The sequence below is a fragment of the Haemorhous mexicanus genome, chromosome 11 (assembly GCF_027477595.1).
Source record: "Haemorhous mexicanus isolate bHaeMex1 chromosome 11, bHaeMex1.pri, whole genome shotgun sequence".
In the NCBI taxonomy this organism is placed as follows: domain Eukaryota; kingdom Metazoa; phylum Chordata; class Aves; order Passeriformes; family Fringillidae; genus Haemorhous; species Haemorhous mexicanus.
The window spans coordinates 11,810,610-11,836,710 of NC_082351.1; the positions used below are offsets into that span (position 1 = coordinate 11,810,610).

At 38.1% G+C, this 26,101-nt stretch overlaps 1 protein-coding gene across 3 annotated transcripts in view; it reads right to left on the minus strand.

Moving 5' to 3' along the window:
* The window catches only part of ARHGEF3 (Rho guanine nucleotide exchange factor 3), a 106,352-nt gene that overhangs the window by 49,561 nt on the left and 30,690 nt on the right, over nucleotides 1-26,101 (minus strand). For 2 of the 3 annotated variants that reach the window (XM_059856416.1, XM_059856415.1), the window contains 2 exons: nucleotides 22,675-22,741; nucleotides 1,037-1,099 (listed from right to left, as the gene is read on the minus strand). In XM_059856416.1, coding sequence (XP_059712399.1) covers nucleotides 1,037-1,099; nucleotides 22,675-22,741 — 130 coding nt within the window. Of the gene's footprint in view, nucleotides 1-1,036; nucleotides 1,100-10,763; nucleotides 10,884-22,674; nucleotides 22,742-26,101 lie in introns of those variants that run through there. The other variant, XM_059856418.1, reaches the window with a different exon arrangement.

A 26,101-nucleotide genomic window follows, 5' to 3' on the forward strand; every position in this document is an offset into this window, starting at 1 on the left:
ACTCAACAATTTAGAATTTTCCCTGAAGAACAACAATTCCTTTCAAACTCCTTTAAAGGAATAACAATTCCTTTGAAGTTGGGCCCAATGTTAGGTCTGATGGGATGAACTAACATTAAAGTATTAGCTCACAGACAAGGTCAGGCTACTGTGGGTTTATGATTTCCAGAACAGTGCTGGATTCTACCCAGCTCACTTGAAGTGCCTGCAAGAGCTTATGTTTGTCTGCAGCCATCCAGGCAGGTGAGCCCTTAAATGTAATTAATGCTTCAAAGAACAGGTATACTTCAAACCAAAATTAACATCTGATCATTAGAGAAATCACAGCACTAGGTTTGACGCTTGCCAACAAATAAAACTGTTAAAACAAGCAGAGTTTATTCCCTATTTTTTTCTATTACTCTTTCTGTCTGTACTATATGAGAGGTCTACAGAAAAGAAAACTGGTTCAAGAGCTGACTGTAAACAGCAAATATTGAGGAAAACACTGAACAGAAGGAACAGCAAATTTTCCTACCCCTATTTTAGTTCCATGAATTTGAAACTATAACTTCAATTGTACCTTTATGTCACAAGTTTACAGGAAAAACAACACACGTTGCTGTTTACTGCATAATTACCCTCATTAATTCTTTGATTCAACACCCACCATAATCAACAGAAAGAGTTTGGTTCTTACAGCTTGCATTAACCACCACTGACAACTGAAATGGAATTTCTCATACACCCATTCAACACTATGAAAAGTCTATATTTAAATCCTGCATTCACAAAGTCCTTTTATCATGTTAATTATTTACTAATAAGAGATTCAATGGTTTACAATAAACTGTCATTATGACATCATTTTTCTTTTAAAGGCTTAATACAGAAAATGAGAGAAGTAATATAACAAGCAGAACAAGTTATTCGTGTTATGTATGAAAACAACACAGCTGAGAAGATGGAACAGGCTTATTTCAGAATACTCCTAACAGCCATATTTTAGTTTCAAGGGGTAGAGAGGGAGGGCAAAAACGAAAATTAAATTACTCACACTTGTATCCAGGCTGCAGATACTGATTGTATCTTCATCTTGAGTACTCTGTTTCCGTTTTTTCTATAAAGCAAAATGAAAAGAAAGCTCAGTCCTGATGAACAGTACCAACTGCCTTTGGCTTGATCCCAAGACAAGTATGTATCATGATGTCATACACGTAAATATATGTGTATATATATTTACCTTACTCTCATTATCATTATAATCACCATGTATGTGAATATAAACTTCTTTTCACGAGTTGAAAAGCTACCTATTGGCACATAGTGAATTAAAGGCTGTTCCTTTTCTGCTCAGATAGGTTCACTTCAATTAAGAAACTTCATTCCAACTAAAAGCATAAGTAATTACTCCATGTTGGAAACTGCATTTTGGCACTTGATATGAACTTTTGTAACTAATAAAACTGTCAGGAAGAGAAACTCATATTTTGTGCTGAAAGCCTTCAGATGTTTCACGGGCTACCTTCAGCAATCAAGCCCTATCCACAGACAGTCAATATAAAAGGTGAAATGTACTGCAGGAATCACATTAGTGCCTGTTAGGGTTTCACTCTCCATGTCAGTGATTGCATTCTGCTCCATATTCAGGTTTTGGGTTTGCAAATGGCAAGCCCTCCCTTGTGTCATTTCACAGGTTCACCGCAAGATTAATCTTCAAGCACTTCAAATAAGTGTGAAATGTCATTTAACAGAGCTCTGTGTTCTCTACCACACCAGGAAGACTCAAGAAACAAGATAAGTCACAGAATACATGGCTCTAATTTATCCAGCTGTGTTGTCTTCCAATGTCAACCACAGATAAGCAAAAACACATAATTATAGCTGGGATTTAGTTTCCAGTCTACAGAAGTGAAAGATGAGCAATTTAGAGACCAAAAACCCCAGACAAACACCATACAGAGTTCATAGCTTATGGGATGTCCAAAGCTCTGCTAAAAGGTAGAAGCTGCACACAATGAAGGCATTTCTTATTAAAAAAAAAAGAAAGAAAAATTTTAACACCCCCCCCCCATCCCCAGTGTCCATGCCCCCAGCTCTTGTGAAGCCAGTGAAACAACTTCAAATCTACATGGCCAAGCATCTGGTTTCTGAGAACTGTTTCTTTGATGAGAAAAGATAAAGAATATTTATCACAAAATCCAGAAGTTTTGATTTCTTACTCTTTTAAAACTAAACCCTTGGTGTTGGAATCTTTTATGTTTATTCACTGGTTTTCAGCAGATCTTTCATTAATTTATTTTTTTTCCCCAGAAAATAACTTCTGATACTTTTTTTAAACAATAATTTCAAAGTCCACAACAGCTGTGTTTTAACATCATTATTATCCAGGAACTGAACCATGAGTTGTGTTACCACATTACACAGTGAGAAGTGTTTTATGAAAGTAATTCTTCACCCTCAGACTAAGCACAATCAAATCCCTTTTACTATTACAGTATGGATTATTAGCAACAAGTTAAAGGACTGAGAAGAACACAGAAATCTCTGGACCAGACCACACTGAGCTATGAATGGAAATATATGAAATAACAGTGACTATGTTTACTTATCCTGTATCAGTCTTTTGTAAGGTTTGGTTTTTTCCCCACAGGATAAACTAATCTGAATTACTATTCTAGGGTTAGCAAATGTGAATTCATTGTGAGAAACACAAACCAGGGATGAAATCTGTCAGGTCAGCACTTCGCCCAGAGAGTAACATCTCCTAAGATTCTAGTTGCAGACTAGAACATGTTGCAGACTGTTCTCCAAACCTAATTAGAATTCTGGGGATCCAAATGCATGCATCATTCATTTGCACTCAAAAATCATATACTGATTCTACTTAAGTCTACACCCAGTCTTTACTTCACAAAAAGAAATTATAATAACTGAAAAGTACCAGCCCTCCAAACAGTGGACAGAGTTTAACTAAAAATGAAGGACATTTGGATTTGGAATACAGCTTTCTACAAGAGAAGGATAAATTAAAACTGTGCACGGACCTGATGTACCTGAGTCTACACTAACTGATGCTTCCAGTGCATGGATGGACAGGATGCAACTGCATCCACAGCTGGGGATGGTGTTGCTTTAAGTCTGACATCTTAGACTTGATTTCACTGCTAATGGAGCGTGACAAATGAACACACACACAACAAATGGGCAGCTCCTCTGTTAAACAACCAACTATAAGACTCTCAGTGCAGTCACATGGTTACAGATTAACACAGAAGGTGGCACTTCCAACACTGGCCAACTCCAAGGAAAGTGGATTGAGACTATAAATTACATAATATGAAGTAATAGGCAAGGCTACAGGATGAAAGTGAACTTGAATGAGGCAGGAGATGGTTTTACTGCAGAGGAAAGGTTACACAACAACTATGTGTGGGCTCTAACTGCTCTGGGTCCAAACCACAGAGGTATCATGGCCAAAGCAGTGGCCATGAGGACAAGCATCCATGGCAAGGCTATTCAGGCAAAGCACAGCACAAAATGGAGTCAGCAGGAATTAAAGTACTTGTATCTTATTTAGAGACAACCTTTTTGGTTATATAACTAAACATCAATATACTCCTGAGGAACAAACAGTATCAACTGTGATATACAGACCAAAACCAATGAGAAGATAAAAGTAAAGTGTAGGAAAAGCAATTACACATTGGGTAAGTCTGGGACAGCCTCCAGACACAGATCTCTTGCTCTACCCCATACTTCACTGTGCTAATCAACGGATCATTCCTCACTTTATTTTAGATCTTCTACTTACTGAAAAGTACCACACACTTAATAAAAAAGCTACTGAATATGAAATGTTATCTGGAAGCTTGCAAATATTATACACGTTATGTTCTCTGTGAGCCTCAGTGGTTATGCAACACCAGTCATTTCAAATGGAAATTGTTAAATATTAACCACTGCAAGCAAGATTAATGATTCAATATTTCTGAGAGTTTCAAGGGCTATTATCATTGTATAAGTGGGAGGCAGAATTCCATAGCAAAAAAAATCCAATAATTGAGCTACTAGACCATAATAAATTTCTTTGCCCATAATAAGTGGATTAGAAGCAAAGATTGCAGTGGATATTGTGCAGGGAGCATAAGGTGCTCATTAAATTAATCCCTGCTCTTTGTGAAGATCTTTTCCCCAAAGGGGTTACAAGTCCTGTCTCAGCTGTTATAGCACAATGCAACTGACCCCTGAATCTGCCTGTCCCACAAAATCACCCCTGGATTCTTGCTGTCCATTTTCTGTTTTAACTCACACAGCACATGAAGCAACACAAACCTCTCCCCAAAGCAGCCCAGAAGCTCAGCCAGGTGCAGCAGGCTCTGGCAGAGCCCAGGGCAGGGTGAGGAAGCACAGCAGTGTACAGCAAGGCAGGCTCAGCCCTCACTCCAGCCTTGCTCCCCCACCATCCCCAGCACACCCTGACATGTGAGTGTCCCCCTGCAGCAGTGTGTGACACTCTGACCACAGGACACCCTGGTAACACCACACTGGGCTATGGGCAAATGCCATCTGACCACAGAGCACCTCTTGATCAGAATTGGTATGTACATGAACCAGACTAAATTGAAAAATATTATGATGCTGTTTCCCTTGCTGAGAAAACAGGAAAGCTTGGAACACTTGGAAAACTTTTTTTGCACAGTATTTAGACGCCTTAAAAAAAGAGTACACAAATACATGAAAATAGTAGAAAACAGGAGCAAGTACACGTTCTAATGAGAAATGTGTCTATGTTTTCTGACTGACCACACAGGAAGACTACCTGCATCTGAACTCGTACCTCTGGGCTGAAAAAGCTTTTTCTATCATAATTTTGAATCCTAATGTTTGTGATACTGTTGCCCAAAAGGCTGTGCCTACATTCACAGTTAGAGACACAACTTCCTGGCCTTAACACAGCAGGAAAGAGCTGCTTTCCACAATTATCTCACAGGAGATGAGAAGGTAAGATATACAATTGTATATTAAAGTATTGATTTCATTAAAGGAATTAGAGCAATAAGACATTATTCCTTATTCTTATAAGGAATGCTGGATTAACATAGTCTCCATCACAGGGTTTTAATTATCAATAGCACAGATTTATACTTTACCACCTGGGAGATGAAATGCAAAGATGCACAAAAATAGCTTGACAAAACCCATCCTGTGATGGGAAAGGAAATGCTTTTCAGAAGAGCTGCTGACTTCTGTTAAAGCATCTCTCCATTCTAAATGCTTAGAAACAGGTCTGCACACAGACTGATATCAAAATAAATAACAGTTCAAGATAATGTATTTGCATAGGCACATCATACCCTTAGATCTTCTTAGTCAGAGACAGACTCATTTCAAAACCAAACACCAAAAAACTTTAAGCCTTTTTTAATACCAAAATCCATTCTAATGAAACAGACTTTTCCCATGTCCCCAAAACAAAAAGTCCAAAAGAAAGAAAAATTAGAAGCCATTCAATTAGCCTGTATTTGATTGTTTTCATATGAAAATATTTTCTAAAACAGTCTTTCCAGAACATACACCTGAACACGCCTCAATACTGCTAACTGGAAGAAAAAAAACTTTTTAAATAACAGAATTTTATTATTTAAATAAGTATAAATAAGTAGAAGTGCATATATACACACCTACACACACACATATAAAAATATATACATATTTTATGCATACATACATATAACAAGTGTATATAAATATATATACATTTGCAATAAAACAGAAAAGGGAAACCATTTAGCTAACAAAGTTTTGTATCATTTTTACTGTTGAGAAAAAGGGAGGAAGAGATTCACTACTCTGGGCTTTATGTTCCTCTCTAGCTTATGGCACACTTTTATCAGGAACAATATGTGTATCACACTAAATTAAAAGACAAAACTACCCAAAGACAAACAATTTGAAGAGGTCAGGTAGAGCAAAGATAAAATCAAAAGGGATTACTGTGGAAGGATGGGAAAAAACTGATCAAAGACTTAATAAAAAGTCAAACATCACAGGCCAGGTTTAAACCACACTCCAAAGGGTGGATTATGTCTGCATGAAAAGCAGCATTATTACATGACTGTTTTTCTTTTAATTTTAGAAAGCAATCAGTATCTCCTGAGCCAGCTGAGAACCACTCTACATCTACAAGGAACCTTCCCACCCTGCTGATGGCTTTATGCCCTAGGAATCACAGCTGGTGTTGAAGCAGCTCAGAATAAGGCAGGAGCACATCGTTTCTTTATAGAATGACATCAAATCACAACAATAATCCAGACTTCCATGTGAATTTCTAGTCACATTATTATCACAAATTTTATACAACTTTTTTTTAAATCCATTTAGCCTATTAAATCTCTTGATGTGTAACTGCGTTTTATCAGCAATATCCACATGTGTATACTCAAATACAGACGTGCACTTCTAAGCACCCTTCTAATTCTGAAATCTCTAACATGTACAGAAGCTGGTAAGTTCAAAAGAATACTCAGACACTACAATTTTCATTCTTTTTTCTTTGTAGCTTCTCAGTGCATCCATATTCATCCAAGCAACACATGGATCTCTGTTCAAAAATCCCTGAAAAGTACTACTTGCTCAGACCACACTTGTTCTTTTAATGACTTCAAAAATTCCATCCGCTGCTGCTTCCGCGTTACAAGATCTGTTTCAAGTTTTCATTGCTTCCATTTCAAATCACATTCAAATGATCTCAAAAATATCAAGCTCCCAGTTAGTTACACCACAGAGTATGGAGGACTCAGTAAGGACAGAGTCCAGTGATGATGCACAAATAGCACAAAACAGACGTTAACAGGAATGCAAAAAGGGAGGCAGGGTGAAAAGGAAAACTACAAACTGGACTGCCTCAATGTTTCAATTCTCCTAGCTAATTTTAAATGTTTCCAAAAGTTTAACAGATGACACAGCCAGCAAACAGAAAAGTTAAAACATTTCAGTTAAAACATTTCTTCCTAATACAAAAGGAAAACCAGCCTAAAAGCCAGCATTTTTCTTTCCTGGTGTTATTACTCAGTTAATGAAATACGCCTTGGATCCAGCTTAATTACTAAGCAAGAGATTAATAACCTTCTGTTAAGGTCAGTTGAATGATCACTAATTTAACATTTCCTGCTACAGGTGATGGGCTATAATCCCACCAAGCAGTGCTCAGAAGAGAACTAGAAGAGACAGCAGTGGTGCTGCACTACCCAGCTTCAAGCCAGAATGATACTCTAAAAAAGAGTAAGCCTCACATGGGATTAGACACTTTCCATCATATCACACTCCTGCTGCACTGCATGAAAGCATCTAAAATGAAATAAAGGCAGAGAAGACACATACACACCCCACCCCCCCCCAAAAAAAAGAAAAAAAGCTTGAGCCTGGCTGATAGAATGCACAGTCCTAGAAGGTCTGTATAGCAGGAGAATGGGACATATTAATCACACAAACAGCTCGGTGTGCAATCCCCAACAAGAAATATCTGCATTTCCTGTTGAATATGGGGCTTGGGTCTGAGATAACCAATTACAGGTTCACAAAAAAGTGACAATTCATTCTCTAGAGTTTAAGCCCTTTCAGAAAGAGATGGATCTTCTTCCACCTTTAAGGTCAGCCCTCTTGGCCTTCACCACAGCCTGTCACTCACCTTCATGCCAATACCTGTGTGCCTCCCTGTTCATCTCCTGCTTCTGTGGCTGTACCACTGACAAGAGTTTGAGGGATGAGGGGACAAAAACATCTAAAAACAAGTTTTCACACAGCATGATGCCTTTTTAAACTGAATAATGCATCATATATGCTTTTGGAGACCATAATCTCAGAATAGTGAATTCTAGCACAAAATTTTTTGAAGTCCAGAACGTGCTACCCTGCATTTCAGTATCACATTTCTTTATGTTATATTGGCAAAAGGGACTTGCAATCAAAAATTCTTTAGTGTTATAATAAAACTGGTTTCCGTATATATATCCAGGGCCCTCTCCTGTTTGGAATACCAGAGACATTCCAGGTTTCATTTTCTCAAGAGTGACACAAAATCCTTCAGGTTATTGCTTTTAAGGAGAAATGGCCAGAGATGACCTGACTGCACAGTCTGCACTGAGACTGGACACAGCATGGACAGTCCAGCTTTCCACCCTGCACACATTCAGCTGGCAGGAGCCCTGGACACCAGTGTTAGGAACAGGACTTGCTAGTTCCTGATATTCCAAAGAAAACAAACAAATGAAAAACCAGACTCTGCTCTGTTACAGCACAGCAAAAACTGCAATGGAGGTGAGGTCACCTCTGCCACTGATGACTTTCACACTTTTCAAGCACTTCCAGGAGTCATCACATCTCTGCTGGCCAAAATGGCAGCTCCTTGGCAGCCTCCCCTCACCACAGCCAGCAGCTCTGCTTCTGCACTGCTTGTTGTGATGGATTGGAGATTTTCCGGTCAATGTAATGTAAAAGGAACACTGAAGTGAACAATGAAATGAAAGTTTTATTCAATGTGTTTAACATCAACAACAGGAAATGGGTGTGCATGTACGGGATGCTGTAAGGACAAGGATTAGCACAGCTTTGTTTGAGGACTGGTATTTACTTGGTCTTTATTTAACCTTCTTCCTTCCCCTTTTTGGAAGACAGGCGAGAGGACCAGTAACTGGAATCTAGAACAGTTAAATACACTGACACTTCTGCAAACTTTACTGTAAAGTCCAGATCAAATTCAGCTAAATAAGTCACGTACATTTCTTCTGCACAGGAGGTTTCTGTTGCGTGAGAATTCTTTGTCAGCCAAAATCTGAACACTGCTACATAAATTATGCTTCTAATTAACACAATCAATATCTAATTATTTTAAACTCACCAAGTATATAAATAAAAAATAAGATGCAATGTGAAAGAGTCCATACACTATTTAGATTCAGCTTCTGTTCTTCTTTCAAACACTTTTCAGCTGGGATCTGTCAGATCCAGTTCTGTATGTCTCCAAGTAACATAACCAGCCAGCATGCAAACAGTCCCTGGATTCCTTAGTCTTCAGCAAGCTGAGGTGATGAATTTGCAGCTCCTGGCCTTGTATGTTTGTGCTGAGGGAGTTTAGCATAGGATTCGTTGTAAAAGCAAGAATAATCAAAGCTGGGGTGTTTTAATGCTCTAACTCTATTCTTAAAGGTTTTGTGCACTTGCAGGGGACACAGGCTCTTGAACACCAAGTCACAGAATCCCATAGGTTGGAAAATCCCTTTAAGATCACCAAGTCCAACCTTGAACTCAGCACTGCCAAACCACCACTAACTCATGTCCCTCAGTGCCACAACTACATGGCTTTTAAACACCTCCAGGGATGGTGAGTCCACCACCAACCTAGGCAGCCCATTCTAGTGCTTGACAGTGCTTTTAGTGAAGACATTTTCCTTAATATCCAATCTAAACCTTCCCGGGTGCAACTTGAGGCTCTTTCCTCTTGTCCTGTCACTTGTTACCTGGGAAAAGATACTTACCCCCACCTGGCTACACCTTCCTATCAGGTGTTGTAGAGCCATAAGGTTTCTATATCCCTGACTGGCCTCACACTACAGCCCCCTGCCTTGGTCACATATTTCTGAGAAATTTGTATTTCAAAGTACAACTTTAGTCAATGTACACACAAATATTTTGAAGTAACTTGGATTCCTAAATGAGAGGATTTTTTTAAGTTTTCCAAGAAAGGATGCTGTAAACTGGGGCTGGAGCTATGAAATCTGAGATCACATCCATCCACTGGTGCCTCTAATGGGCTACTCTTATTCACATATTAACAGTTCAAAATCATAACACAAATAATTAAGAACAAACAAGTACTAAATGCTAACCACTGCAACATGTAAGACAGGAAAGTTTTTATACAGCAGTTTGAAATTACAGATTTTAACTCTATACTTTGTTCTACTCTTGACGAACATGACAATCAGGAAGCGTTTATCCCCAGAACATCTAACCTGAATCTCCCTTGCCATGAAAAAAGCCCATTTCTTCCCATTCTGCACTTCCCATGCTCTGCAAGTACAGAGAACTAGTGTCCACTTTGCCATTGTTTACCCACATTTAGATAAGCCTATACTCACATCTTGTATCATCTTGTTTTTCTATACACTGAATATTTTAAATGCACTGAATATTTTAAACCTCCCTCAAAGGTTATATTTTCTACAGTTATTATCAACCTTGCTACTTTACTGTCCACATCTCTCCACACTGCAGTGTCTATAACAGCACCCAGTTTTCCAGGTGGTACCACACTCACATGCTACAGAGCAGAATCATCCTGCGGTCTAAGTACAGTTTAAGTAGGATGTGTTACAGCTTTCACTTTGACAATGGAGACAATAATGGATCTTGCTATAAATATTCCTCTTTAAGCCCTGGCATCTGCTAAAATTCACATTTTCAGGCTAGGACACTGAGGCAGAGATGTTTACATGGGTATGACAGATAAGCAGAAGCAAAGACCTAAACCCATCACCCTGCAGCAACAAACCATGAATACAGAGAGAAAAATAAACCGTCTTCCATCCCACTGGGAATAGCAGAGTATGTTACCTCAACCTTTAGCAAATCTCTTTCCTTACACAAGGAAACATTCCTGCCAAGCAACATTTTGGTTTAATCAATACCCAATCTTAAATCCTGGCATGCTTGGAAAGAGTATCTGTGCAATTCCAACTTACACACAAACAATAAAAAGTTCCACGATCCTGATTCATGCTTACCTGATGATGCACAAATAAGCAGCACCACACCATGAGTTATTTTCTATCGTACTCAGATTTTAGCAGGTTTCTCAATGTTCAGCGTGACAGTGGAAAGCCTTTGCTACAGAAGGAGTCCCTATGTCTGTCCCTCAGTTTTCGGCAGGAACTCCTCCCCGTGCAGCCTTACAGTTTGCTCTCGCTTCCTGTCATGCAGTGCACTGCAAGTGTCAGAAGCTGATCTGCACTGCTGTGTCTATCTCTGTCGTGGTTCTTCTCTCACACGCTGGTGCACAATAATATTTTAAACAGACAAAAAAGCGTTTTACAAACAGCCAATAAGTGAACAGCACCAGCATGGTGAAGGTAAAGATATCACTAAAGGTTTCTAAAATAACAGGTAGGTGTTTGGGAACTCTGAGCCTCAGTAACTGAAACAATCCATCTCCACCTGCACAATTCTTACACAACAGCAATGGGCTTTAAACTCAAGGGCAGACAACTATGTCCAAATGCAGATGTCTCAGCACACAAAACAGCTGGTAGATGCTGGGCAGAACCTTTAAATATTTTACAAATTTTTTTTTAGCATTTGAGAAGTTATGGGATGTGTTTAGGAGAAGTTCTTAATTATCAGAGGCATAATGGTAAAAATTAAGAACCAATTGTTTTAGAATCAGCCTAGAATAAAGGAACAAAGATAAGCATGGCAAAGCACCCCAATTTTGTGTGTAAGGACAAGTGCAGACTTGATTTTATCCCTAGAAATTCAATATAATTAGAAAGAAAGAATTACACCTCACTCTTGATCTGCCCCTATCCTGTTTAGTCTTCTGTGACTTGCTCAGATCTACAAACACAGACCTGGCTTTGCTATGAGCAGAATTCTGCATTCTTCAAGTGGGCAAGAATGTAAAAAAAAAATTAATTTGGGTAGCAAGATATCAGCAATTCAAACTTCATCTTTAAAGAAAACAAGTCCTTAGTGAGCTGGTGCAATCTTTCTTCAGAATAAAAAATTTCTGCTGAGCTTGGAGGAAGAAGATAAAGGTGAAACTGATACCAGTGAGCAACCAGTTCCTTTGAGAAGAGGAGCCATGACATCTCTGCAGACAGAAAATACTAACTGAAAGATCTTTCTGAAAGCAGACATTTTAGGCCAAGACTTAAAAAATTACTGAAGTACATCACTCTTGGTGAATGCTATTGGCCTGTCTTCTCTGCCCAAAAGTGAAGCAAAATCCAACCTAGACACCTTCTTTTCAGACCCTTTCAGCAGAATATAGTTTACTTTTCCAAGGAAATACATATAAATTCTTTATAGAAGCCTACAATATTTTTCAAGTATTATTTAGTCTCTATTAATTTAAAGTTATTTCTTCAATAATCTTTTATCCCATACCGAATTCCTCTGCTATCAGAATTTGGTAACACCTGACCCAGAATCAAATAGAGGAGTGCAATTTTTTCAGGTGCTATGATATCCATAGCTTTTTCATTGCACCAAAGATGAAGACAGGTAGGCAGGCATTTCTCAATCAGATTTCCTGGTAACATTTGGATTTCTGTATTCCACTTCCTGGAGACCACAACACATAAAGATTTTAACTTGCTTCTTTCTATTTGCACTTGCACTACTCCTTAGGCTGCCTCAACAGCCATCACAATTTAAGAAGCCTAGAGGCAGATACCACAGATTTCAGCTTTATGTCAGGCTTTCTCTCATCAATCTAATAAACAACAATTAAAGCCTTCTGGCCCCCTGCCTGTATCAATCAATGCAAATTATTGGGATGGCAAAACCTGCTTTCTAAGGTCTGAGGGGAAAAAACATTCTATCTGTGTTTTTTTCCTGCAGTTGCAGAAGAATCACCTCCAAGGTACTCTGCACTTGGTTGACAGCAGCATCAAGAGCATCCACCTGAAAGAAAGTGCATCTTCAACTTTCTATATTGTAGACAGCCACACAAATACCAAGGAAGGAAATCTAAGATAGCCTGTCTAGATTCCAGACAGCAACTTCATCCAAAGAATGAGGTCCAGAAATCAGAACTGACTAACTCTAAATATGTAAATACATGAAAGCTGCTTCTTTGGTCCCTGTGCTGTTAGAGCAGTTCTGCCCAGTCCAACAAAACATGAAAGGAAACAAGACAGCAGCATGAACACAAGATCAAATAAACAGCCAAAAAACTCACAAAGGTGAGTAAAGGGAATTAAATATTGCTGTAACTATAGTTTCAAGAACAAAGGATGAACACCAGCTATTCTTTTTTCCTTTTTTAAAAAATTAAAATAAATAAATCCGACAACACTATGTTTCAGAAAGTTTCCTGCCTTAGTATTCTCACTTGTAAAATGCCCACAGCACTGTCATAAGGCTAAAGCCTGTCAAAAGTCTGTATCCAGCAGCACATGACAAGTCTTTATTCAGACAGCACACAGTTTCCAGTTGCTTGTGTCAAAAAACACAGCAAAATGCAAGCAAAGCTACCTAAGCAGATTCACTGTTGCCTTCTTCTCCAGAGTTCTTAAAATTACAGATATTACAAATAGGAAAATAAATCCTTAACACAAACCATTGAGTTTGTAGCATCTCATGTATTCTCCCAGAGATAAAGACATGGGGAATGCTCAGATAATGCTTCCCAGAATGGGGAAAAGATTGCCATGATTTGTTCAAGACATTTAGAAGAGAATAATTTTATTTTTTCTGAGAATACTTTTTTTTTTCTTTTTGTAGTAGTCCAGAAGCAAGTGCCACAATAAACTGCACCAGCCACTGCCCAGCTGAGGACCCTCAGGAAGCACTGCAGCTCTCTCCCATCTCCTCCCAGCATCCTTGCAGTCAGGACACGCAATCTAATCTTCTTAGGATCAGTACATCTGCCCTCATCCTGTGACCTTTGCACAAGGCTACAGCTCTGCTGTGGACTTTTGGAAGGGTCTGGGAGGACACAGGGTTTGTTGAAACTCATGACTGCTACTTCTGAGAATATTTCAGGTTGTGAACTACTGAAAACAGTGCTTGGAAAAGACCTAAGTTTCACAAATTTGGTGAGGAGCCTGCTGGCACAGAGACAGATTGAAACTGGTTTCTCATTGTGCATTATGAGTGCTTTAAGAATGCTAAATTTAACTCTCTCTGAAAAGCTTTACAAGTAACCACAATCTAGAAGGAGACAGACACAACCTGTGTACAACTTTTACATCAAAAACAATGTAACAAATATTTTTAAATGTGCCTTTTACACGTCTTGAGAACACTACCTCAAATCATGTTAGAATCATGTTATTACATATATTAAATATATAGACTGCATATATACATATTATATCATTCATCTTCCATTAGAATGGGATATCCCATTTCAAAACATGGAACAGAACTCAGGAATTACCAAGATTTGTCATCACTAATCAAATTTAAGAGCTTCAACAGACCTGAATTTACTTCAAAAATTTAATTTAGTATTATCAAAGAAATGTAACAGTATGTTCTTACACAAGCTTAGATTGTAAATTCTTTGGAGAAATAATAGTTGATTACTATGTTTGTGTAATACCCAGCAAAATTGAGACCTCATTTTCTGGTTGCTACTGTAATAACAAAATTTGTTTCCAGGCTGCAGTAAATAGAAGGCAGCACCATATTGTTCTTACTAAGCATTTGTGTCAGATTTTAAAATATGGCCATCACTTTTAACTGCTGTGTACATTCTAACCACAGCATTAGCTTCCAAGAAGAATCTTGCTCTTATGTTTAGAAATAAGGAGGATTCATTCTACAACTGAGTCCTCATGGAGAAACCAACAAACCCCCTCAAAATGCTTCCTCAAAATTGAGAGGAACTCAAACTTTCTTTTCTTTTCCCGTGAGCTTCTGGACTCTTTATAAGCTGTTTCAGAAGTTCAGAACTTTTCAGGAGGTTTTCCTTCTCTCCTGGTCCTTAAAGGGATTTTGTTTAGCTTTCGGTCACAAGTACAACTTGACAAACTAAATCAGAACCTGTGGGACTGCAGAGGGATTGCAAATGGAGCAGAAGATGTTAGAATAAAACCTCCAGTATAGAGGATTTCCCCTCTCTCTTTGCATATGCTTTTGAAACTTCTTCGAAATGTGTAGTCCATCTACTTACTTTTTTTTTAAATTTAATCCACAGTTTCAAATAATAATACCTAAGCACTACCTAACTGAAAACTTTTACCATCAACTTAGAATGACCAGTGAGTTTTTACAGTATAAGCACTAGGAGATTAGACAACAAACCATCAAAACAATTTGGGGAAAATGGAAAGTCATATTAACAATGTATCTTTGCAATGTATCTTTTCAAAATTGCTTCTAAAATGTTGGTTTCTCAGACTGGACAAGAGCATCACTCAGTTAACCATTAGAGGTTTCTGAAACAAAGTCATAGGAAATAGTAATTTCACATCATGTGTTCTCAAAGAGCAGCCACTGGTGGAGTGGAGGGAAACAAAGACAAAGAAATGGGCAGAGTTTGGTTTGAGTTAAACTGAACAGGGGTCAAGTTCATCTGCTGCTGAACAAAGAAAAGAACAGTAAATGACAGCAGGAGTACAAGGTAACACCCAGTCTATGATTAAAGACAGGAAATCTGCTCTATAACAGAACATCCAATTTAGCATAAGAGAATCACAATTGGACCTATCTGCTTTATCACATGCTGCTTCTAGCTCAGTATTGTTTGTATGTGCAAAATAGCTGGCATGGAGGGTTTATAGCATATACAGAGTATTTCTACTATAAATAACAAACCACACCCAGAGCAAAAATAAACTTGTTACAAAGCACTTACAAAGATCCATAAAACAAAACCCTACAGCAGTAGGAGAATAAGTGTAAGAAATAATTTAAAAAAAAAAATCCATTCTTTGAAAAGATAAAATAAAACTATATAAAACCCCTCCAAACAGGAAATATCATGGTATTTCCATTATCAGAAAAAAATCAAGGTATTAATTGAATAACTGAGCTTTAGTAAGCAGAATATCTACCCTTTACAACAAAAGTCATGTGTGAAAAGTCTTGCAGATGTCAAAGTCTGTGGAGGTCTTTTCAACAATGCCTCAGCCAAGTGCTCTATAAGGGCTGCAACACTTTTTCGCCAAGAAACATAGAATCTAAATACAACTGCCATGTAACCAACTTGGAAGCATCTCTGTAACCTAAGTGAACAGTTTAATGGCTATGTACTTAACTCATAGATGACTTCTTGGGAGTCTTCTTTCACAGATGTAAAAGCTGTGAAAGTTTAATAAAACAGCTGAATTGAGTTAATGCAGTCAGTGCAAACTCCTAAGCAGTACAGCACTCCCTAGGTAGCATGAGCAGTACTAACTCACAAAACATGCACAGGTTTGTCTACCTGAGTCCCCAGCTATTGGGATCTTGAAGTCTAAAGGCCAGCCAGCATCAGTCTCCTCTGTAACTACTTATAAACAATTCACAGCTGTTGCTCCAGCCCATTCATGTTGCCACACTACTCTATGCAGAGGACCTTGTAACTTACAGTACCCATTGACCCTACAAAGAAATGTGGCCATTTATTACAGGCCTAAGAATCCCACATATATCAACAAACCATGTTTGGCTGGAATTTCAAATAAAACATTCTAGTGTGACATGACTAATCTTGCATCACACACAGTGGGTAGAAGTTATGGTGATTAACCCATGCTGACTCTGCACATGGCTTTGGAGTAAGAAATTTTTTAATTCTTCAAATTTGTCTAACTGGTCACTCTGAATTTGGTTTTGAATTCAGTGTATACATTAAGAATATGACAATTCTGATGTGTTCTGAAACTGCAGGTGGAACTGACTGCTATCCAGTTACGCAAATGCCACACAATGAATTTCTGATAGCATCTCTATTTGTGTGCCAATATAAACCTTGCTGTTCCAAGAGAAATTAGTCTTGTGACTAATCAACAACAGTCCCAGTGGTTTGTTCAAAACCAAAACCAATAACAAGCTAAACCATTTAAAACTCCGCCCATAGATTAGGCAGGGAGACACCAAACCCAACTCTTTAAGAAACAAAAATCCATGTCCAGGGTGAATATTTGCTACCATTTATAAGCTCCTGTCTTCTGAACCAGAAACTGTGTATCATGAGAAAATATTCAAAATGCTCTGTACATTGCTGCTATCAATGGTGTGAAGTAAAATTTCCCTGCTCCTGCAGTGCTCCCAAGAAAGAACTGCAAGAACAGAGTTACAGAATTGCTTACTATTTCTGGTGTCAGGTATAAGGGCCATCCTGGCCCAGGAAAGGTCAGTGCTGGACAGCAGCACAACAGCTCCTCCACAGAGGCAGACTAAAGGCAAGTCTGAGCAGAGCCAAGCAGTAAAAGAGAAGGGCTGAGACAAGCTCTGAAACAGAAGAGTAACACACTCAGTAAGAAGTCAGAGGAAGAGATCTAAAATGAGTGGCACACAGGAATTCATCATCTGCTAGAAAACAGAAAAGGAATATGGAATTCTTCTGTTCAAAGACAAAGGAGGAGGAGAGGTCAGGGATTAAGCATCCAGGTATCTTTAACCTGCTGCAGGTTAGAAGACATGGGACTCTCTGCAAAGGCAAAGGGAGGAGAGCAGCCATGGGGAGCAGGGATCCCAGCTGGACTCCCCTGCTCAGAGTCTCTCTCTGGCACAGGAATGAACTGACTGCTGACTGCTAGGTCACATGAGGTGCAATTATTCTACTCCCAGCTATGCTGTCAATGCATAATACCCATGCATTGACAGCATGTTTTTATAAGTGACACAAAATAGTCACTTATAAAAACATGCTGTCAATGACAAAGTAACCATCCCCCTCTGAGGAAGCTGCTTAATTTGTGCATAGGAGTAAACTGAACTAACAAAAAACCACATGTGTTTTTTAATGCATATAATACTTTGTGTTTTAAAGTCATACTGGACATACCAAGAGATTATGGTATTTAAGCACATTTGAGACAGTAGTGCATAACATTGTTGCAACAAGTATGAAAAAGGCCTGTGTGATACCACTTCTAATAAGTTTGTTATAGGTAACATCATTGCTTAGGCAAACAACTATCAGTGGATACAGAAATTAAGTAAATCCAGGCAGAATCCAGGAGAGGTACAGAGGTGCTTTCTATATAAATTTATCCAATTATTCATCAATTTAAAGCCAGGATAAAACTTCTTTTCTCTCTTAAAAATTTTTATCCTGTTGAGATTTGTGCACCCTGAATGGGATAACTGAAGTGTGCCAGTCTGCACAAAAATAGACTGTTTTCCAAATACTGTCTGAAAAGTGTGGAATTCTTCTCATTTGACATGACAGACACCCTTCCCCCCACAAACACATGTGCAGTAAAACTAACACAGAAACCACGTACACGTCTAAAACTGACTTTCAGCATATTTAACACTTTTTTATGACAGGTTTCTCATAAATTAGATCAGCCTTCCTCACAGGTGACCACATCTGCAGCTCAGTTAGATGCTTTTAAATACTAGAAAGGAAACAAGAAAGGAGGAAATAGAAAGAAGCCTCATTGCACATCAAATTATCTTCAATCTTCAGGCAGCTGCGCACTAAACACAGGCCTCAAACTATTTCAAGTACAAAATGTTGGTTTAGATTTCACTATTTCTTCTCAGCACTGAAGATCTTCAGCCAAATCTGTTGTGTGTGGCAGGGAGGAAATGAAGAAACAATCGTAATGGTTCAGATGTTTGCTTAAAGCATGCAGGAAATTATGCTCTCTCAGTGCAAAAGTGGAGAGGCATATCAGAGACAAGTGCAGACAAAACCAGCATCCTCTGCAGTCCTGCCTACAGCCCAATATTCTTCACTCATCAGGTAACTGCTTTTCTTTTGATTGACTGGCAGTTTCTTCATAGTCAACTCAAATGTCATCATAGCAACACTGTGTACCACTACTTCTGCAAATTTACCTTTTTTTTTTTTTTTTTTTTTTAGAAAAACAATCATTTGAAGACTTCCATTTGCATATCTAAGTCTAGAAGTTTATCCTGCTGGCATAAACACAGTGGGTGCTTTTAAAGGAGCAGGAAGGGAGACAGATAAAGCAGCTGAAATCTCAAACTCTCAAGAGATTCTTATTCTTCTTGAATTCAGAATTTCCTTGTTTATAAAACTGACTGTTCTTAGTGTGGTAGAAAATAGCATACAAGCATCTAACTCAAGACTGCATCATAACTACCAAAAAAACCACAGAAGCTTTAATCCTCACATCTTCTAATTGTGTGCGGATGACTGCACACATGTAATCCTCATTTGATGGAATGCTTTGTGAAATGAAGCTGTTTCCCACTCTAGACAGCAACATAACACATTATTTCCACAGACACTCAGAGCAGCATATTGACCTGCTCTCTCTTACTTATAAGCACCAGACAGTGATGCAGAGGAAAGCCACTTATCTGCTTCAAGGTTTTAAGGGAAAGGTGGCATGGAGATGGGAAGACCAGTGAGAGTTAATTGCAATCAGAAGATACAGCAAAAATAGAATTAATAGTATTTTCTGTGCCAAGATCTGTGCTGGTGTTTTCTTTATATTCATTATTGACCTGCTTCTGAACTGCCCTATCCCTTCAGATATTTGTGCTTCTTCTCCTTACCAAGTCCCAGCCACATTTTGCTCTGCACAGACATCATCTCAGGGTCAGCACTTTCAAAGGCTGAACTGGTAAAACTGCAGTGCTCTATAGGCTTCTGCCTCCACTTTGTACTTCCCTCTCTCTGCTTTTATACTCACTAGCTTTCCTCCACTTCTATACTCTATCCATTTCCACTCTCTCTCACAATTCTTTCACAGCTCTTTGCTTTCTCCACCTTGACTATCCCTCTTTCCAAATTGCAGATTCTTCCTCTTTCCTTCTCCAATGCTATACCCCATATAGGATTTTGCTTTTATTCCTTTTCTATATTCTGTATTATATATTGCTTTGCTTCATTCCTTTTCTACTTTAAGTACCACATCTAACACCTAATCTCCTACACTCTGGTCTTTCCTCCAGTATGGGATATTCTTATCTCCACAGAGTCTTTGTTTCTTCCTCTGGAATGACAGTTGTCACTATAAGTACTTTCCCTTTATAATAGTCTATTTGCTAGATACCTGACTACAAAAATCTCTTCAAACCCCAAATTAACCTGATGCTTTCTGTGTATGCAGGAGGAGCTTATAGCAAAAATTTTTACTGCTCAGTAGCACAAAGTCTAAATTTTAACTCAACTAGTTTCGGTTTATTCAGTTAAAAAAAAAAAAAAAATGAACTCATTTCTCCCCATTGACATCTAAACACTGCCCGAAATTCTGGAAGTCGCTGCTACCACTATCTAAAACCAACAGAAACGTGATGTCATTCTGACATGAAAATCCCCACTGAGAGAGTTTAACATGATCTCTAACCATGAAACTCAAAAGAGCTGCTCAAGATGGAAATCTGCTTCTTCTGATAAATTTAAGTAAGGAAAAGAGAAGTGCAGAGGAGTTTCTTTGGTAAATGTGTCACATCCGGGCCCTCCTTATCTTACTCTGAGGTTTACGTTGGTGTATTTTCCAGGTTTCTTGAATGTGTCCTTTTATCAGCATGATACTGAGACATTGCAACTGAGTGAACTGACTGCAAAGCAAGGACAGGGAGATGAACACAATGTTGCAATTCTGTGCTAATCACTTTATTCTTTATTATTATTTGTGATTGTTGAAATGATCCTGTATTACAGTTTGTAATAATAGAAATAGAAGCTAAAAAAACATAGCCATGAATAAGTCAGCTCCAGAGTTGTGTTTGTTATACTCAGCTGTGGCTCTGCTCCACTGTCAACACTAACCTAGTTATTTTAGCCAGTGAGGTTTTTAGTTGTGTTTGAGAAAAGACAGCAAAGCCAACCTATTATCTTTCACCATCTCTATGAAAACCTGTGTGACTTCAAGTCTGCCCATTGGGCTTTTCATAACAGAATTTTTCCATCCATCAAAATAAAATTAATTCCCACACAATGCAAATATCAAGAGACACTTAGCACTCTCTTTTCCAGTGCTCAGCTATCTTGGCTTCAGCATCCAATCAGATCAAGTGAACAACTCAAACAGGTTCTCCCCTTGATGCAGCCATTTATGTCTAACAATTAACTGCAATTGCCTACTACACACTGCATGAAACATTACAGCTGTTGAACTTGACATCTGTGTTACCATCTCGTAAGTTTCCTTAAAAATAAGGTGGTAGCCACCTGACACAGATCTTCATTTCTATACATGAAGGAAGCAATTTGAAGATCCATTAACTTGTTGCCTGTTTTCTCTCTAATACTACTACTCCTATCTGCTTTTAGGTTCTTGATTCTGAAGGATTTTACTCCCCAGTTGTCCATCCTTTGTGTACAGCCCACTCCACCTACACCACACAGGATCACAGACCTCATGCTGCCACTGTGAAACCAGCCCTATGCCTTCACTTCAGTGAGCTACTGCTCTGAACCTGGGATCACTGTTTCTTCAGCTACAACTCATACCTACAGAACTCTTCCCACTATTTTCATACCCACCTGCTTCCACAATTACTTCTCCAGCATAGCTAGGAGAGAACTGAGGGGAACATTAGAGTAAATTTTATTTTTATACTGTCTCTGAATTAATCAACAGCTTAGAGGTTGTTGGTATTTTGCCCACACTCTTGACCGTGCCCTTGTGAGAGAACTATTTTCCCAGTATCACTGATAACTTCACCCTGGTGTAACACAAGAAACAGTGACAACAAAAAGCTCACACTAAACAATAGTGGATGCTCTACTTAAATACCAAATTAAAATATTAAAATACAAAATTCAGTGAAAAATATTTTTTGTTTTAATGAAGCTGACCATATTATGAACAACACAGATCAGTAAATCCATCAATGCCATTAACTCTTTCAGCAAAGCATTTAAGTAAAGTCTGTCTACTTAACTATTTTGTTGGAAGAAGCTCAGAGGAAACAAATTTATATGATCTCCCAAATACAAGTCAGTCCATATTAATGGTAATTTAGTGTTCATTATAATAAAAGATGTCTGCAAGGTAGAAAAGTCTTCCCTTTAACCAAAAGAGTAGCATGACTTAGATACAACGTGCAGTGACTTCTCCTGGACTCTATCCCAGGCTCCAGTACCCTCACACATGGCAAACACACCATGGCCACAACACCACCATCACAGGAAGTTTTGCACCAAAGGGTGCAGAAGGGCTCACAGGCCATATGGGACAGGGAAGGGATGACATGGCTGATTCTCTGAACAAATTAACCTACTAAGAAGCTACCTCTGAAACCTGAAGAGGACAAGAATAAAAGTACCTGATACCACCAGCAAATACAAAGATTTTCAATGTCACTTGCATTGCTTTTTCATGTACCTTTTTAGTCAGTTTCATTGGGAACACACAAGCTTCCACATTTCCTCGTCCAGCCAAGCAAACAGAAATAAAATCTACTCCCTTCTGCCTTGTAAGAGACCCACATAATTTTTGTTATGATTTAACTGTACTTCTGCAAAGTTGACATATGCAAACCCACAATAACTTTACAAATATCTATATTAGAATTAAGTAGCACCAGTCCAGTTTCCATTATTTGAGATATGAAAACACACCCTATTATTTTTAATTTAAAGTGAGTTAATGTTCAGTGTCATTATGTCCTGTATGCCTCAGAATGATACAATCAAACACATAAAAAAAAAAAAAAAGCTGGCATTTTTAGAAAACCCTTTAAGGAGGGTACAAAATTAAAAGTTCCAGTCTAATTGTTTGTTGTGATTTTAGTCCTAACAGATCAAGGTTTAACTACAAAGTTACACTGCAACAGAATGCAGCAGGAGGGAATGTTATACCCTGAACAAAACAATACAAAACTTACCCCTCTGAAATTCCAGCCCTTGGTGGAAGAAAACAAGGAAAAATTATTCTGTTGCTGCTGTTTCGGCCTGCAAGATAAGACAAAGACAAGTGTTTAAATTTTCAGCTGCCATATTTTCTATCTCAGTAACAGAATGACAATAGAGGAAGAAAAGAAAAACACATGCTTCAAGTACTAAGACACTTCCTTGGCTGTACCTCTGACAGGTTTCTGTCTTCAGTGTAGTTACATGTTCTAATTCACACTGAGCACTAAGGGACATGGCAGACTTTCAAACGTTCAGAGATGCTCTAATGTGATGTTTGACAGCAACTTATTCTTTCCACTGATTTTCAGCAGAGACAGCCCTGACCCAAACAGTCTGTGAAGCTACAATTATGCCACATGATGCAAGATGTTGCAGCTGGACCTGAGGGGGACATTTCAGAGCCTTTAATCTTGACAGTGGAGCTACACAAAGCTGTAAAACAGCAAGTTAGCCAGCCTCTTGTGTGACACTAAAAACTAGAAGCTGACTTCTGTTTTTATTCCTTCAAAAAAAAAAAAAATCTTTATCCTACCCTATAATTAACACTGGACAATTATTTCTGAAAAGTAACCATAACATGGCTCGCTTCTCTCCTAATGAGTGCTTTTTACCACTAAGATCCTCAATTAGTTCACAAAGGTAGGCAAACATTGCTGAGATTTTACACATGAAGTCAGATCAAAGCTCGAGTGACCTGCTGAAGCTGACCAGACCAACACATGGTTTGGCAACAGGACCCAAGTGCTCAGCATGCTGCAACTCCAACACTGCAATTGGACACGTTACAGAAACGACCACAAACAGTAACAAGAACACAAAAACTTGCTTAAAAACCAGCAGATTAAATGGGTGCTTGTCAAATCTGACAATCCAGCAATAACACAACAGATACTGTTAAAGCACTGAACTAACACACAAGTTCTTCCTGCTGCTTATAGTTCCTAAAGGACTCCAACACACCATACCCCAATTTTTTTTCTTACAATCAGGAGAGCAATAGTACCCACTGTCTTTTTTTCCTGTCTTCTCTTTTTTGATGTAAAATATTTGGTGTATGAACATTTTTGCTTTCATGTTCATTAAAACACATCATAGAATTGTGATCACTGTAAACATTTTTAAACACCAGCATAATGCAAACAATTATAATAATGAAATTAATTTTTGTAACATCAAAGGTTGAGATGTAAATCTTCTCAGTTTTTCACTGTACCAGCCTGCCAACCAGAAAAAAATAATATTGAAGTGCGTTGGGAAAGTCATTAAAGAGCACAAGGCAGCACACACAACAGACTTCAGTGTTAAAGACTGTCCCACTAATAAATCCTCCACTACAGCTTTCCAAGCTAAAATATTTTGAAATTGAATTTCTAACATAAAAGCCTCACTGGAACAGTAAGTGCATTATAAAAAGAGAAGAATGCAATAAACAAGAGCGAGTTACACAGATTATCAATTGTCCTAATGGTGTTTTGCACCTTTTTATTCACAGATGATATCACACTGGAAACCAGTCAGGTTTTTGAGAAAGTACTGTGAGCTTTCTATAAAATTGTGCTCCTTAGTGATTTTTAAAAAGATATATGTTTGAACTCACATTTCATCATTTTGATGTTGTATTTTAATGCTGTCTGTGCATTTATTTTCCCACTTTGTTAAGAACTGCAGTAATTCTATACTAATTAAGATGAATGTAGGGGAAGCAAAAGACATTTCAACTTCTGTTTATGACAGTTTAGACAATATTTCAAGGGAAATGAATGACTGGATTAAAAAATATCTAACCCCCCCAATCATTCTGTAATAAGAACTGAGAACTCTGTAATAAGCAATAAATTTGTCATATCATCCATCTACACTCAACTAAAGACTATCCAGCAGAAGAAGGATGACTAAGCAATTGTTATCATCAATCTGTAACTTTGCTATTCACTGACAACAATGCAGACTACACAAAAACATTCTTTATAAAGAGCAAACACATCAAATTTACATTTTGCAATAGGTATCACAATTCCGTCTTATCAATCATGAGCCTTACTTCATTTTGATGAGAATGAATCTCACCTCATTCACAATGGCCTGCTAACTCTTCTTTTTCATGCTACTGTGGCATTAGTAAAGGGCCTTAAATGCAGCAGCCTAATCCAACAATGCAGTTTCACCAAAAGGAGCTAATTAAAAAGTCAGAAGCATATGGAAGTCATTGTATGCTCCTCCATGACTTGCTGAGCCGATCTGATATCAGGGTACAACAAAATTCTCCACAAAATATTTTTTTTTCCACTCAATGTGTGCAGCACTCTTCTAAAACCAGACTGAAGCATTCCCTATTTTCTGCTCTGTCAGAGGCATTTGAAGTCTGGAACACAGTGAATGTTCCAATTCTCCTTTCCCAGTACAAACAAGCACATCATGCAGCCCACCTCAAAGGTACTGAGATGCTAGAACTGCAGAAGAATTCCCACATTTTCCTGAAAGATTGTTTCAGAAATCTCACTGTTCCCACAACTAGGGATGACCTAGATTAAACATATTTCTAAATTGTTTACAATCACCATTCTGAACCAACATTTTCCAGCCTAACACACCCCTAAATGAAAATGAAGTAACATAAATCTTCTGATTCTCAAATGCATCTCAAGTGACAAAATTTAGTTCTATCGAAAGCAAGACCTCATTTACAGTTTTCAGTCTGGTCCTTCACTACCTTAAAGTTATTTTGATCATTTGGTCTTTCCACTGTCAACATAAATGAAAACTGTACTGAAAAAGTAATAAAGTATTGCAGCTTTTTCAAACACATTTTAAATTAATGTTTTGCTCTTTTTTTTTTCCTACTAACCCATTACTACCGTACCTCAGATCATTCTGTTTACTGGATAAACCCTTTCTGAGGTGCAGCGGGATATGAGCTAATTAAGAAACAGCTTGTGTTATAAAACTATTAAAATACTAGATAGTTATTTGATATTTTAAATACAAAACTGTCAAAAAATTCTATTTTTGCAATAGATATTACACTTTGGCAGGAGAGGTATGTGTCCAACAGTGTATTAGATGCACTTAGCTTCATAACAAAATAATTTACAAGACCAATAATAAACATCATCACTGGCATAAGCAGGTAGCAGATAGAACAAAATGAAATATTAGCTTGAAGAAAAAAGAGGAGATATTAATGGGCATTAAAAGCAATGAGCAGACCTGACTTTTAGAGGCACATAATTTTAAAATAAATTATTCAGATACCATAGTAGGGATTTTTCAAATGTCAAGGGCAAGCCAGAGATGGTTTCTATAACTGAATGCACTGTGATGAACACTCTTGAAATGCACCAAATGGGTTATCACAGACTAGATCTTGGTGAGATCACAGAGATTGAGAGAAGAGGAGTT